General features: G+C 39.4%; 1 protein-coding gene across 1 annotated transcript; it reads left to right on the top strand.

Annotated features, from left to right (window-relative positions):
* Nucleotides 1–318: 318 nt before the first annotated feature.
* Nucleotides 319–12,530, top strand: HEY2 (hes related family bHLH transcription factor with YRPW motif 2). Its single transcript, XM_007528334.2, has 5 exons — nt 319–574; nt 2,424–2,502; nt 2,634–2,717; nt 5,401–5,482; nt 10,426–12,530. The coding sequence occupies exons 1-5, from the start codon at nt 492–494 to the stop codon at nt 11,106–11,108; spliced, it is 1,011 nt and encodes a 336-aa protein (XP_007528396.1). The 5' UTR covers nt 319–491; the 3' UTR covers nt 11,109–12,530.
* The last annotated feature ends 2,485 nt before the right edge of the window (nt 12,531–15,015 follow it).

Raw genomic sequence — 15,015 nt, 5'->3', positions numbered from 1 at the left:
TCCGGCCCGCCCTCGCCATCCCTGCGCGCGCCCGCGAGCGTCCCCGGCCGATGTCAGCAAGCGCGCGCAAGCACTCGCCCTTCTGGGTCTCGCTCCCCGCCGGCGCGCCGCTCTGCGGCCCCAGGTGCGCGGCCGCGTTCCCACGCTTTAGCCGGAGCCTCGCCGCGACGGGCATTGGCGAGCTCAGTCCCGCCCCTTTAGCCTCCACCAATCGTGAGCCACGCTGAGTCGCGAGCGGGCGGGGCTGGCGGAGCGGCGGGGGCGGGTCAGCGGCGGGCGGGAGGTGAGCCCCGCCCGGACGGGGGCGTGGCCGGCGCCGGCTCTGGCGGCGAGGCTGGGCTGCGGCGTGGGAAAGAGCCGCGAGGAGCACACAGCTCTGCGGGCGGAGCGGCGCCTTCACCCGGCCGCAGGGAGGGAGGCGGAGAGGGCACCGCGCACGACTCGACGTTCCTGGCTCCGGCCAGGTTGCGTCCCGTGCCGTCATCTCCACGATGAAGCGCCCCTGCGAGGAGACGACTTCCGAGAGCGATATGGACGAGACCATCGACGTGGGGAGCGAGAACAATTACTCGGGGTGAGAGCGATGTGGGCGGGAGTTGTGCGCAGCCCTGGGTATCGCGGAGCTCGGTGCGCCAGCGGGTCCCTGGGAATAAATCCTCATGCTCCTCTCCACTGGGGCCTCAGGGACCCACCCGGGAGAGTTTCGCCCGAGAAACTTTTGAGTAATGGGCGCTCGCAGATCGGGAGCCGTGTGGGGGCAAGAGAGGTCTTTTTACCCTGGGGGGAAGGTGGGGGACGAGAGCACTCGAAATGCCACCCAAAGACCTTGCAGAAGTTGGCGAAGGAGGGTCCCGGCTGGGCTGTCAGCGCAGGGTGCTGGGTTGCGGGCACCTACCACTGCAACCTATTTGAAAGCACTTTGAAACATGGGCCCGGAGCAAAGAAAAGCAACAAAATGGGTTATTTTATTTTATTTTTTTCCGAAGCGACCGAAAACATGGCTGACTTTATGGAGAAATTAAAGCAATTGCTGTCAAGTTGAAACTGAACTTTCCAGGTTGACCATGTTTGTGACCTGGCGGTTGACCGGAGTGAGGGGCAGATGTTAAGGATCCCATTGAAGCATCATCTCTTTGGCTGTTTGTTCTTAAGTCTGGAAGAGATCGGAGTCGTGATCACAGAAGCCAGACCCCACTTTGCAGTGACAGAGGGAGATTATCAAAGCATTTGAATGCCCAGTCGGGTCAAATGATAATTGCTTCTAATTGGCATCCCCAGAAGCACCTTAATTATTTATATGCAGCTGTCACTCAAAGAGCACAATTCTTCCTACCTTTAGAAAGCTGGTTTTCTTTCTTTTTAATATTGCTGTTTACCAACCAAAGCCTGAGATTGAGAAAAAAAAAAAAAAAAGCAAAGATGTTTACGTAAATTTTTGTTTGTAGAGTGCCTTCTGATCAATAAAATGTTATGTCATGTTTTAAAACGAGAAAGAAAAGGATATATGAATGATGAAACCAGTCGAGGAAACATGGGAGTGAAGGGACAGTTAATTTGGAAATAAGATGCAGACGTGAGAAGGTGAAGTAATAAGAATCTTGTGTGCAGCACTTCTAAAATGAAATATGGAAATGTAGGGAATCTGAGAACATTAAGAACGTAGCATCCATGGAGTATGAAGAGAAACTGATACAAACCACAAAGCACCATAAAGATCATATTGCAAATTTTTTATTGGAATTTCAAAATGAAGTATCTTTCACTGAAGAAGAAAAACAAAAAACTCAAGATGGTTTGCAGGTCCTAGACGTTTAAACTTAAGACTGAAGGCTGAGAGCTGTTCCCCTAGTTTCATTTTCAAAATAAAACACCTCCTCAGTAGTTCATTTAAGTTTATTTTCTTATCAATGGCATATTTAATTAGGATGTCCATTTTGGAAGACTAGTAATAAAACAAAACTTTAAATTGGTCGTATTTTCTTGACTAGATAACTTTTAAAGATTGAATATAGGGATGAGTGATATGTGATATGTGATGAGATATATATATATATACACACACACTAGTTTCATGGCTTTTTGACTTTTAAGAATCATTTACTAGTGGAACTATCAAATACTAAAATCTAGCTTCTCTAACTGCCCTTAATTATTTTGGTGACTTAATAAAAGTTATGGGGCACTTTTAATGAATTTGACACCTGAATTACTCACTAAACATTTTTTTAAAAGCATAATTCCAGCACAAAGAGAGTTTCAGGGGCTGACAAAAAAGTTTGTTAAAAGTAAAGCAAGAATTAAGAATAAAGTAACACAAACCTGAACTGTGATCATTCTGAACATTTAGTGGAATGCCATCAAGTACTCAGAATAAGTCATTGTTATGTTAATGCAGCACCTGACTGCCTTTTCTGATTTCATAGGCAAAGCACTAGCTCTGTGATTAGATCAAATTCTCCATCAACAACATCTCAGATTATGGCAAGAAAGAAAAGGAGAGGGGTATGTTATTTAATTCCTTTAACTTTCTGCAATTCAGCCTAATGAGTAACAGTTGTGTTTTTTCAATTATGAGTAACTATTATTTATGTTCATAAACTTTTATTTTTGTTCTTTTGCTCTCTTTGGGATAGATTATAGAGAAAAGGCGTAGAGATCGGATAAATAACAGTTTATCTGAGTTACGAAGACTGGTGCCAACTGCTTTTGAAAAACAAGTAAGCTACCCCCACTCCTGACCACCCCACCAAAAAGCTTTTAAAATCTGGTTCTTTTAGGGAATGTGGGTTCTTGTTAAAGCTCATTAAAATAATGGTGTCTGTGCCCTCATTTGGCACAGAGCATCAATTTCAATAAAATGCTTTGTTGTGGAACTATTAAAAACATAATCCATCTTTACGTTGAAAAACATTTCTAGTCTTAACTTATTTTCCCCTTAAGGATAACCATGTTCATACTTTCTCTGTTCTTTCTATAAATGCCACTAGTGGTTTTATTTAAAACCATGATAGAGTTTTCAAAAATATGTATCATGTGTGAAATTTCATTGTTGTCTCAAATTGTCTTTAAAAAGTAAACCATTTCATTAAAAAAAATAATAATAATAACCAAGATGCAGGCAGTAACAACCGCAATGCCATTACTTAAGTAAAAACTCTTTATAAAACTTTTTTGCCAAGCTATTGCTTTCATTTTTAATCCCTGTGCTAATAGAATGATTATAGAGAATTAATAGAATGGTGCTCTGCTGATGATATCTTTTTTGGAAGTTTGGTAAAAATCAAAGTGCCCATAAATGTCCCATTTCAGAACTCAAGTATTTCTGTACAAAAACAAAGAGTTCGCACACTTATAAAGTCTGAAGCAACATGTTTCAGTTTTCCTTTGTCATTTTAGAAAAGTCCTCTTTCTCTTGCTGAAATAACCAATGGCACAGATTTCTAAAAGAATCTGTCAAAAACATGATATCATATGTACTTATTTATTTTGCTAGGACTCTGCTTTTGTGACTTAAGATGGTTCCCAGGAATTGAATTTGTAACCTTGGAGCCCCAGGCATGAAAATCTTTCTACATGACTATGGTGTTGTCTCTCTGCCCACCTCCCACCTCCTTATTGAAAATACTTTTCAGTTTAATTCAGATAGGTACAAGGCAGCAATTGTTTGTTCCCTTTTGTTATTTACTTCATGGGTGACATTTTAAAACAAGTCCAACACTTGGAAACTGTCCAGACTCTGGTTTTATCTATTAGTTACTTTCACTGAAACTATTATACATCTTCACAGGGAAAACTGAGTATTGATAGAAATATAAGATGTAATATGCTATTGATTATATATTTTTAAAATGAAAAGATACTCCTTCTATATGCTGTAATTGTTTTGGATAAATAAAAAAATTGGAAATTATATTTCTATTAGTAGCATTTGTAATGATAACAAGTATAAAATGAAAATGTCCATAAACAGTGATACCTTTTATGTTACTAAAATGGCTACAGTTAGGAGGAGTTAGTCAGTTTGTTAAGTTTTTGTTTAGTTTTTTTTTAATATTTATTTATTCCCTTTTGGTGCCCTTGTTGTAGTTATTATTGTTGTTATTGATGTCGACATTATTGGATAGGACAGAGAGAAATGGAGAGAGGAGAGGAAGACAGAGGCAGAGAGAGAAAGATACCTGCAGACCTACTTAACCGCTTGTGAAGCGACTCCCCTGCAGCTGGGGAGCTGGGGGCTCAAACTGGGATCCTTACACCAGTCCTAGCACTTTGTGCCACATGCGCTTAACCCACTGCGCTACTGCCCAACTCCCAGTTTTTATTTAGTTTCATTGGATTTATTTGTTTTAATATTTACTAAAAAACAGACCTTAAAGAGCAAGCTTCAGTTGTCTGATAGCTAGTTACCATATACACAAGCTTTCTCCTTTTTAGGGCTTGGCTAGAACCCTAGTGAGCTGGCCCTGACACAGTATGATTACAGGAGAATTCTTTTCAAACAAGTAACTGTGGCAAGCTTACCTGATAATAGGTACTGATGATTTTCACAAAACAGCTAAATTGTAGAGACCTGAAGTAAACTGCAGTATTCTTTAAAAAAAAAAAAATGATACAATTATTTAGATCTTCCAGGAAATAACTCACTGAGATAGTTGGAAGTGACCCATTGCATTTCAGTTGGTTTCCACAAATTGCCTAGCTTTAAAAGGGGGAACATAAAAATATAGTCCCAAAATTATTTTATTAAGAATTATTTAAAAAGGTTCAGCTATAGGTACCTATCTATCTTACCTATCTTTCCTCATTAAGTAGTAAATTATGCTTCATTTATGATCTTGGAATTCACAGTGACACCTGCTGGTAACTACTGGGAAAAAAATCCATGTAAGGCTTCTCGCTTTTATTTTTGGTTCTGTTGCCAATGAGTAGCCCTAAAGAGTTAGAAAAATATGCTTTTAGTAATAGCTTGATAAAATTATATCTACTTATACTCCAGAGTTTGATTCAGTTGTATCTAGATGTTAGCTTTACATAATAAGATTTAGATTACTCTCCCCAGAAAATACGATGTTAACCCACGTAGGGGTCATGTGCAAAAATTGATATTTCTACAATTGCAGTAGTTTTGCTAGAGTAATTTTAGGAGGACAGTTGTTCTTATGATAATGTTATACATGTTGTGCATAAGATTTTGCATTTTAGTTTTTTAAGTTAAAGTGGCAAATAATTTCATTTGGTATGCCATGTTAGTGTTGTCATGTAAAGCTAGAAATAATACAAACTTTGAAAAAAAAAACATAAACTTAAGTTCTTCCAATAAAAATAAATTGAAATTGTAGCATGAAGTGTTCCAAATAAGTTTCTATAGAATTTATAAGATTTTAATATTTGTTTATGAAGGGCTCTGCAAAGTTAGAAAAAGCTGAAATACTGCAAATGACAGTGGATCATTTGAAGATGCTTCAGGCAACTGGGGGGAAAGGTAAGTAGATGACTTTACTTTACTTTTTTTTTTCCCCCTTTCTCTTTCATTCTTCTTCCCACTCCCCACCCGCCCCCGCCCCCAGACTGTAAGGAAGCTATAGTTGAACAGTTCTTTTAATAAGCAGAGATAGGAGGTCCTAGATTAAAGCCCTGGAAATCAATACTAATGGCAGGATTGAACTTGTGGGAAAGAACTTCTAGAACAAAAGAAGTACTTGACCCTGGACTTGTGTTTGCTTTCATAATACTGTGGGAGTAAAGCTCCTTTCACAGCAGCCTGGTCAGAGGTTTGTTTGGAACTTCAGAAGCACATGCTGGATAGAATCTGTACAGAAAGACAAAACAAACACACAAATATAAACAGAAGGTTTGAGGAAATCTTTTTTTTTCTTCCTTGCTTTTCCTCAGAGCCTCCATTAAATCAGACCCAAGACTCAGTATAATGCAGCTATCCCAAAGGAAGTAACTGTTGGGCTGGAGAGAAAGCATAGCAGTAGTGCAAAGGATATATATATATATATATATCCTAGAGGCACCAGATCCAGTCCCCATCACAACCAAAGGCCAGAACTTAGTAGTGTTCAGGTCAAAAAACAAAACAAACTGTAAAAGGAAGTGGCTATAATTATTTTCATTGTTTCCGATTTGGGTTGTTTTTGGATTGAGATTTAACAGAATATTGAGAAAGCAGGTATATACTAAAGGAGCAGTCATTCCTGGGGAAAGCAAACAGGAACAGATGTCATAGGCCAAGAGGAATAGAGAAATATCCTCTGGACTTGATAGTAATCTAATGAAGAATTGTCTAGCAGGATCAGAGACATACCTTAATAGAGCCAACTCATGCTTAAAATAGACTTGCAATTCTGAAAGCTGTAATAATAATTCAGTTTCATGATTTCATCTTTCGTACATCACTTAGATGGGATTTTGACTTTTCATAGTCTTTTTCACCCTTGAGGCAGATGTCTTGTATTCATCTTGGTAAAAAGCTAGCATCCGATATATTGACAGGTGACAACTGGGCAAAGAAGGCACCACAAGTGACTGCTGTGGGTAAAGTCTAGAGGCTTCTCTGGACTCTGCTACACTCTGAGGCCCATGCTGAGTTCTGAGGACTCTGAGCTCGGAACTTGTGTCCACCACCATGATTCTGACTCTGCAACTGATAGCCCATCTTTTTTTTTTTATTTTTTTTTTTTTATTTATTTATTTTCCCTTTTATTGTCCTTGTTGTTGTAGTTATTGTTGTTGTTGTTGATGTTGTCATTGTTGGATAGCACAGAGAGAAATGAAAAGAGGAGGGGAAGATATAGAGAGGGAGAGAAAGATAGACACCTGCAGACCTGCTTCACCACCTGTTAAGCGACTCCCCTGCGGGTGGGAGCCAGGGGGCTCAAACTAGGATCCTTATACCGGGATCCTTACACCCGTCCTTGCGCTTCACCCCACATGTGCTTAACCCACTGTGCTACCACCTGGCTCCCATTATCCCATCTTTTACAATCCTTATGATCTGACTGCACCACCTCCCTTAATGCTTCTAGGCACAAAACTAAAAATTCTTAGGGTTTCACATATTGGGTATGAGCTATACTTCTAAAGAGTAATCTAGTCCTTATGCCAATATAAAAACCAAATTCCATCTTGGCTGCTATTCTTAGCTAGCTAAACAGTCCTAAAATTGGTCTCAGAATAGTTTGGGACAGCGATTTCCCAAAAAAGCTCCATAAAGTCGCCTGGTACCAGGTCAAAAAGAGGTCATCAAGCAGACTGTATAGGCCTTGAAGAAAGAGGACTGACAGTGTAGCTCACATCCTTGAAGACTCCCAACTTCTGTGGAGAACTCACAGTAAAGTGGTAAAGGACATAGGCACTGTAGTAGAATTGCCTGACTACAAATCCTCCCCCTACCGTTTATAATGAATCTATGACCCTGTGTAAAATACTTGCCCTCTCTGATCACAAAATGAGGACACAGATGGTGTCCACCTCACAAGGTTGTTGTGGGTTTATTCATTTAGAGACCTCAAGCAGTGCTAGCACAGAGTAAATGATAAGAACCCACGTATCTTTATCTTTGGTATGGGATACATTTATAGGCAACAACAGCTCATTGTCATTCCCTCTGAATCGAGCAATAGGACAGGGGTTACATAATCCACATCTCCCTTAAGCTGCAACAGAGTATTCAGCCATATACAACAATATAAAGCTGGGAAACCACGAATTTTATTTATTTCAGGCACTGCTGAAACTTACTGGGAGCTAGTGGGGTTTCAATTCTGTTATCCCATTGTTATCTAGAGATTTAGTGTCGAGTAACGAGGCACGTAAATTTCTGAATCCCTCAGGATTTTTGAACTCTCTCTGATGACTATCCCTCTTTCTCTCATGGAAGTCAGAAATCTGCAAAGCCCCACAGAGATTCCTGAGGACTCTCATGTGAAATCTTTCAGTGGATGTTTCTTCCATAGGAAGAATTCTCTTCTAATCCCAGGGACTTTGCTGCTAACTGCTAACCTTCAGGGATGATAACTGTCACTGTTACTACCTTCCACATTCCGTGATAACTTATTATGTCAGCTTTGTGCTATTATTGTTACTGTTGAATGGTGTATGTTTTTACCCCAAATTAATTTTTGGGAATTCCAAATTTGTGTTGAAATGATAACCTTCAGGGGGTGGGAGAGATAGCATAGTGGTTATGTAAACAGACACTCATGCCTGAGGTTTCAAGGTCTCAGGTTCAATCCTCCGCAACACCATAAGCCAGAGCTGAGCAGTGCTCTGGTACCCACAAAGAAAGAAATTATAACCTTAGGGACTTTAATGTTGTGACTGCTGTTTTATAGAGTACTTTAATTTAGTTGAAGTAAAATGTATCTAACATGATCTATCACAAGGATAAAGATTTTTTTTCTGCTTCATGAGTGGTGAATCAGGTCTGCAGGTGTCTCTGTCTCTTTCTCTGTCTGTATCCCCCTCCCTTATCAACTTCTGTCTCTATCCAATAATAAATAAATTTTTTAATATTTATATTTTTTTATTTATTCCCTTTTGTTGCCCTTGTTGTTTTATTGTTGTAGTTATTATTGTTGTCGTTGTTGGATAGGACAGAGAGAAATGGAGAGAGGAGGGGAAGACAGAGAGGAGGAGAGAAAGCTAGACACCTGTAGACCTGCTTCACCACCTGTGAAGTGACTCCCCTGCAGGTGGGGAGCCGGGGTTCGAACCAGGATCCTTATGCCGGTCCTTGTGCTTTGCGCCACCTGCGCTTAACCCGCTGCACTGCAGCCCGACTCCCAATAAATAAATTTTTAAAGGAGTTTGTTTTTTTTCTTCCAAGGGCCATTTTGCTATTTATACCATCATTCCCTGGCTAAGCAAAATTAATGACTTAAAAATGAGTACTTAATGTTTTTTGTGTTTTGTTTTGTTTTGCCTCCAGGGTTCCCACTGAAGCTCAGTTGCCTGCACCATGAATCCACTGCTCAGGCACTGTGACCATTTTTTTTCTTTTTCTTTTTTTTTTTTTTTTTTTTGCATAGGACAGAGAGAAATTGAGAGGGCAGGAAAAGATAGGGAGAGAGAAACATAGACACCTGCAGATCTGCTTCACCACTTGTGAAGTGACCCACCCTGCTGGTGGAGAGCCTGGGACTTTCAAACTGGGGTCCTTGTGCAGGCCTAAAGCTTCATATTATGTTGATAGGAAAAAAATGCTCCCAGAGATAATGAATTTGAGTCATACCTGCAGTTAACTTGGCAGGGCTAGACCAAATGATTTCTCTGGCAAGATGTCCCCACCCTTGATGTAACAGATGTTGGTGGCTGAAGTGGTGACTCTGTCAGGAAAGCATAAAACTTAAACAGATGATTAATGAAACAGGTAATGCCTTGATTTGCAAAATTATGCTAACATTGTAAAAGTCTTAATTTAAAATAACCTTAATTGAATGTGATATTTCACATACACACCCCAAAAGCAAAAGATTAACATTTAATTTGCATTTTTAATTTGAAAAAGTGTCCCTCATTCAAAGTGATGACATTTCCAGAAATGTCAGATAATTATTGGTATGACTTTTAATCAGCCACTACTATTTTCTAATGTATTATCTTCAAATAAAAGGAAACTCAAAAACCTAAAACTCAGCTCTAGTCATTTCATGGTAGTAATCATAAGGCCACATTTAATATACACTTTTGTATGGGTGAAAACTGAGGAAAAGAAAGTTAAAGAATGACAAAAATGTCTTGAACTTTAAGAAAATTATTAGTTACAATAACCTGTCGATAAAGCAACTTCCTATTACCTGATAGAACAAGATTTTCCAATGAGTAACCAGATTTTTTTAAAATCACTGTTTTCACAAAGTTTTGCTTATATAAGGTTAATCGCAGTATACTTACATACTGTTGATAAAAAAACATTGAGTCAGAAAGCATTTGTGAATTAAGAGATTGTAACACATTATTAAAGACACTGCCCAAGCTGCTGAGATGAATTTCACATCTCTGCTGTGAAATGCCAAGAGTGAAGGTATTTCGGATAAACCCCCTTTAATCTCCAGATGTCCAACTCATGTGACAGAGACTGACCGTAACCCTTGCCTTACTATGAAACAACAGAATTTCAGTATGCCATATATAAGAGAAGAGACACTTTCTTTTTTTTTTTTCCTTTTCAAATATTTAAAGCACATCTATTCTTAGATTTTTTTTTTCTCTCTCACTTTAATATTTGGTTGCAAAATATTCTTTCTCAACTTTTGAAAAATTAAAACCATGAATAGCTGGTGATAGTGTTCAGGAAAGATCATCCCTCTACTTAAACCCTTGGAAGGACTGGTGTGAGATAGTTGATAGTTACTCTTAGCACCTCGCATTATCTCTAGTCTCACTCCTTGGCCCCATTTTGCTTAATCCCCTTTTTAGGTTACTTTGACGCACATGCTCTTGCCATGGACTTCATGAGCATTGGATTTCGAGAATGCTTAACTGAGGTGGCGAGGTACCTGAGCTCTGTGGAAGGTCTGGATTCCTCAGATCCCCTTCGGGTGCGACTAGTCTCTCATCTCAGCACTTGTGCCTCTCAGCGGGAGGCTGCAGCAATGACGTCCTCTCTGGCCCACCACCATCACCCCCTACATCCGCACCACTGGGCTGCGGCCTTCCACCACCTCCCCACAGCCCTGCTTCAGCCCAACGGACTCCACGCCTCAGAGGCCACCCCTTGTCGCCTCTCTGCCACATCAGAAGTGCCTCCTACCCACGGCTCCGCCCTCCTCACGGCCACCTTTGCCCACACTGATTCTGCCCTGCGAATGCCATCGACAGGCAGTGTTGCTCCCTGCGTGCCACCTCTCTCTACTTCTCTCTTGTCCCTCTCAGCCACTGTCCATGCCGCTGCTGCTGCAGCCACTGCCGCTGCACATACCTTTCCTCTGTCCTTTGGGGCATTTCCCATGCTCCCTCCAAATGCAGCTGCTGCAGTGGCAGCAGCGACAGCAATCAGCCCTCCCTTGTCAGTATCAGCCACATCCAGTCCTCAACAGACAAGCAATGGAACTAACAGTAAACCTTACCGACCCTGGGGGACTGAAGTGGGAGCCTTTTAAGTTTTCATTGAATTTGAGCAGTAGTAACTGAATGTCCTTCATTTCAGAGTCAGGTTGGAAACCTCTGCACCGTGAAATTAGCCATACAGAAATCTACAGACCCATAAAGGAACAATAAAGCTATTTCAGACGTGAACCTCACGCATAGAAATGTGGTCTTCTCTCTCACTCAGTTTTGTTTTGTTCGTGGCAACTTGCTAACTGACATCCCAGTTTTTGAAAGCTCCACAATTGGTGCCATTTAGAAGTTTCCTGGAAAGTATATGAACTGTATTGTCTAGCAGTACACCAGTATATCGGAATTAGGAGATAAAAATGCTCTGATTGAATTATTTTGAAACTACATGTGGGGTAAAAAAAAAATCATGTTTCCTAAGTGCCTAAGCTAGTAAAGTTTTCCTTTGAATGTAAATATTGGTCAAGAGCATAGAGGTTAAGTTAAGAAAGGACAGGGACAGAAATGTTGCATTAGGCTGCAAACATTTTAATGTTGCTGTGATGCCAGACTAAAGTACAATATTGGAACTTAATGGGTATTTATTGACCAAAGGGATTGCTGAAAATAATCAAGTTGAAAGAGCTAGTATATCTTGGTTTACTTTCTTTGTACAGATTCACCAAGTGCTGCAAAGGAACAGTGCATTGGTATAAGCAATTATTCCATCAGTTTTCAGATTAACGTGCATTTCTGCCCTGTCCATAAGCCCTCGAGCACTTCTTTTTCATGACTCAAAATACATTGCTTCTTTATATTAACCATACTTTGATAGAGTGTGCCTGAAAATAGCTGCCTGTTGTGTGCCTTTCAAAGGCTAAATGACTAATGCCAACTTGAGAATACTCCAGTTTGTAAAATTTGGGGTTAATTTATTTCATTTGAACTATTTTTATATACATATCTTTTTCATTTTATCCAGGTAATGTGTAACATCTAGTTTTTCACTTTTGGTGAGAAATTGCATCTCTGCAGGTAGTGAGACGGAGAGTACTGGGGAGAGAAAAAAACATGATTTTCAAATGTTCTTTATCAGGCTCATGATTGCATCTGATCCCAAATCAAGATGAATGTATGCAATGGGATGTATATAAATTATTTTTGTCCATGCCTAGATTAGTGCTACATAATGGTGTTTTTCCTTTGTTTTTGTTTTTGTTTAATGACAAAATAGTTTCTTAATACATTGAAATTGAGTACATGGGATTTTTATGTTTGAGAGGTGGACACAGCATGTATTATGCACTTCATTTCTCTGCTGTGTGGAGAAAAATAAACATTATGAGAATGTTAAACATTATGCAGAATCATACTTTTGAATATTTGTTTTAAAATGTATTGTACCTAGTCTTTTTTGCATTACTTTGTAACCCTTTTCTATGCAAAATCTAAATGTCACTAATTAAATGAAGTCCTTTTTGACTGTGTTTCTGTGGATGAATTCCTTTGCTGAATAGGAAGTTGACATGACTTTCAAGCAAGCCTTGTCCTTTACTAATGATTACAACCATGGTTTTCCTTTTTACTTTCAAAAGTCATCTGGTATAACTCACAATTTTCTTGAAAAATTTTATTTATCTAAACCTATAACTCAGTTAACCCAAAGTGGGTATGATATGATTTGGAGGCAGGGAATTATCAGTTTCCTGTTTTTTGTTCTTAACCACGATTCTTGCAAAAGTACAAACATGACTTCCAAATAAGAGCAGACTGAATATAGTAAGGCAAAATGCTAGACTTTTTTTTTTAAGTTGGACTTTATATTTAGAGACATATCCCCATCCTCTTTTCCTTCACTTATTTTTCCCTTTCCAGTTACATATAGGGTTTTTTTTTCATATTTTATCATCTTTATTTTTTTATTGGATAGAGACATCCAGAAATTGAGAGGAGGGAGGAGATAGGGAGAGAGAGAGAGAGACACTTGCAGCCCTGCCTTCACCACTTGTGAAGCTTTCTCCCTGCAGGTGGGGATCAGGGACTTGAACCCAGGTCCTTGCACACTGTAACACATGCACTCAACCAGGTGAGCTGCCATCTGGCCCCCTACATAATAGGTGCCCTTTTTTATTATTATTTGGTTTTCAGTTTAATAGATTAATAAGATACTTGCAAGTCATATTTCCACATGGTCTCTGAAAGTTGTCAGTATTCCTAAAGATAATAATTGTCAATAATTTCAGCTATTTCAAACATTAGCTTTGGTCTCATCAGTTTTCAACACTACATTTCACTGTTTTATTAATGTTCCAGTGGATTTTCTGTCTCCTATCCAAATGTTTTGTAAGTGTGATACACTATCTTTAGGTGTGGTAGCTTTCATGTTTGCATGAAAAATAGAAAAAAAATGTTTTTATTGTTCTAGGGTAAAGTAACTATAAGAATTTGATTGACTGGTTGGTTTTATTTATGAGAAAGTCCCAAAATTAACACAGGAGTTTTAGTAGGGTAAAAAAAAAGGGGGGACATTAAGGAAGTCAGAAGGTAATGCAGCTGGTCAAGCACACGTGGCACAAAGCACAAGGACCAGCGTAAGGATCCCGGTTGGAACCCCGGCTCCCCACCTGCAGGGGAAGCAAGTCTGCAGGTGTCTTATCTTTCTCTCCCCCTCTCTATCTTCCTCTCCTCCCTCCATTTCTCTCTGTTCTATCCAACAATGACAACATCATCAATAATGATAACTACAACAATAAAACAAGGGCAACAAAAAGGAATAAATATTTTAAAAGGGGACATTAAAAAAGTTTTTCTCCAAATATTAAAAATTTTAATTGTGTCTAATTTTGAAACAGTTTTGTATTCTACATAAATGAGCCAAAAAGTATATATTGAGTAACTATTGTGTACCCAACTCTGTGCTGTGTATATCTGATCTCAGATGTTGTATAGTAGCATGGCACATAAATGTATGATCCTGGGGCTGAGCAGCGGAGTACCAGATAGAATGACATTATTACAGGGAGTCGGGCAGTAGCATAGTGGGTTAAGCACAGGTGGCGCAAAGCACAAGGACTGGCATAAGGATCCTGTTTCGAGCCCCTGGCTCTTCACCAGCAGGGGAGTCGCTTCACAGGCAGTGAAGCAGGTCTGCAGGTGTCTTTCTTTCCCCCTCTCTGTCTTCCCCTCCTCTCTCCACTTCTCTCTGTCCTATCCAACAACGATATCAATACTGACTACAACAATAAAACAAGGGCAACAAAAGGAATAAATAAATATTTAAATAAAGAGTAAAAAAAAGAATGACATATGACCATGTTCAGTGACCCAGGCTCAAGCCCCTGGTTTCCACCTGCAGGAGGGAAGCTTTTGAGCAGGCCTCTTGTTCTCTTTCCCTGTCTTCTCCCTTACCTCTTAATTTCTCTGTTTTTAAAAAAAAAAGTATAATTTGAAGCCAGGCAGCGATAAATAAGTTGCCATGCTAGCCATCCAGAAGTCCTCCATGGAAGAATGTGCCCTGAGAGATAAGGAGGTTCTGGGAGTTAGAGGGAGGTCTTTTATTATTTTTTTTGGAATTTTTGCATATGTATATATATTTTCTATCATATTTAAAAACAAAGGAAACTTATAAACAATGTTAAAAATATCAAGCTAATGGTTCTATGTGTTACATACATATATCTATCATCTATCTAAAGAGGCCTTCTTGTATATTCAATGTGTTTCCTTTGCCAATCACTAAATTGTCACAATACAGGAATTTGTGATATTAGTAATATCACAAAGCAATGTGACTTTAGTTCCAAGACTGTCAGTTGCAAGATACTAATGATATAAATGGTTTAAAGTCAGTTTTTTTTATATATTTTATTTATTTATTTATTTTTAAAAAGACATTAACAAAAACCATAGGACAAGGGGTATACAACTCCACACAATTCCCACCACCAGAACTCCGTATCCCATCCCCTCCAC

Source organism: Erinaceus europaeus, chromosome 4 (genome assembly GCF_950295315.1).
Source record: "Erinaceus europaeus chromosome 4, mEriEur2.1, whole genome shotgun sequence".
In the NCBI taxonomy this organism is placed as follows: domain Eukaryota; kingdom Metazoa; phylum Chordata; class Mammalia; order Eulipotyphla; family Erinaceidae; genus Erinaceus; species Erinaceus europaeus.
The sequence above is the reverse complement of the archived record's forward strand: the minus strand, read 5'-3'. Positions and strand labels throughout refer to the sequence as shown.

Excerpts from the sequence above, each read along its gene's own strand:
- HEY2 (XM_007528334.2), top strand. The coding sequence starts at position 492 with ATGAAGCGCCCCTGCGAGGAGACGACTTCCGAGAGCGATATGGACGAG. Across the intron at positions 2,503-2,633 it reads CAAGAAAGAAAAGGAGAGGG|ATTATAGAGAAAAGGCGTAG; the intron begins GTATGTTATTTA and ends TCTTTGGGATAG. Across the intron at positions 5,483-10,425 it reads TCAGGCAACTGGGGGGAAAG|GTTACTTTGACGCACATGCT; the intron begins GTAAGTAGATGA and ends TCCCCTTTTTAG.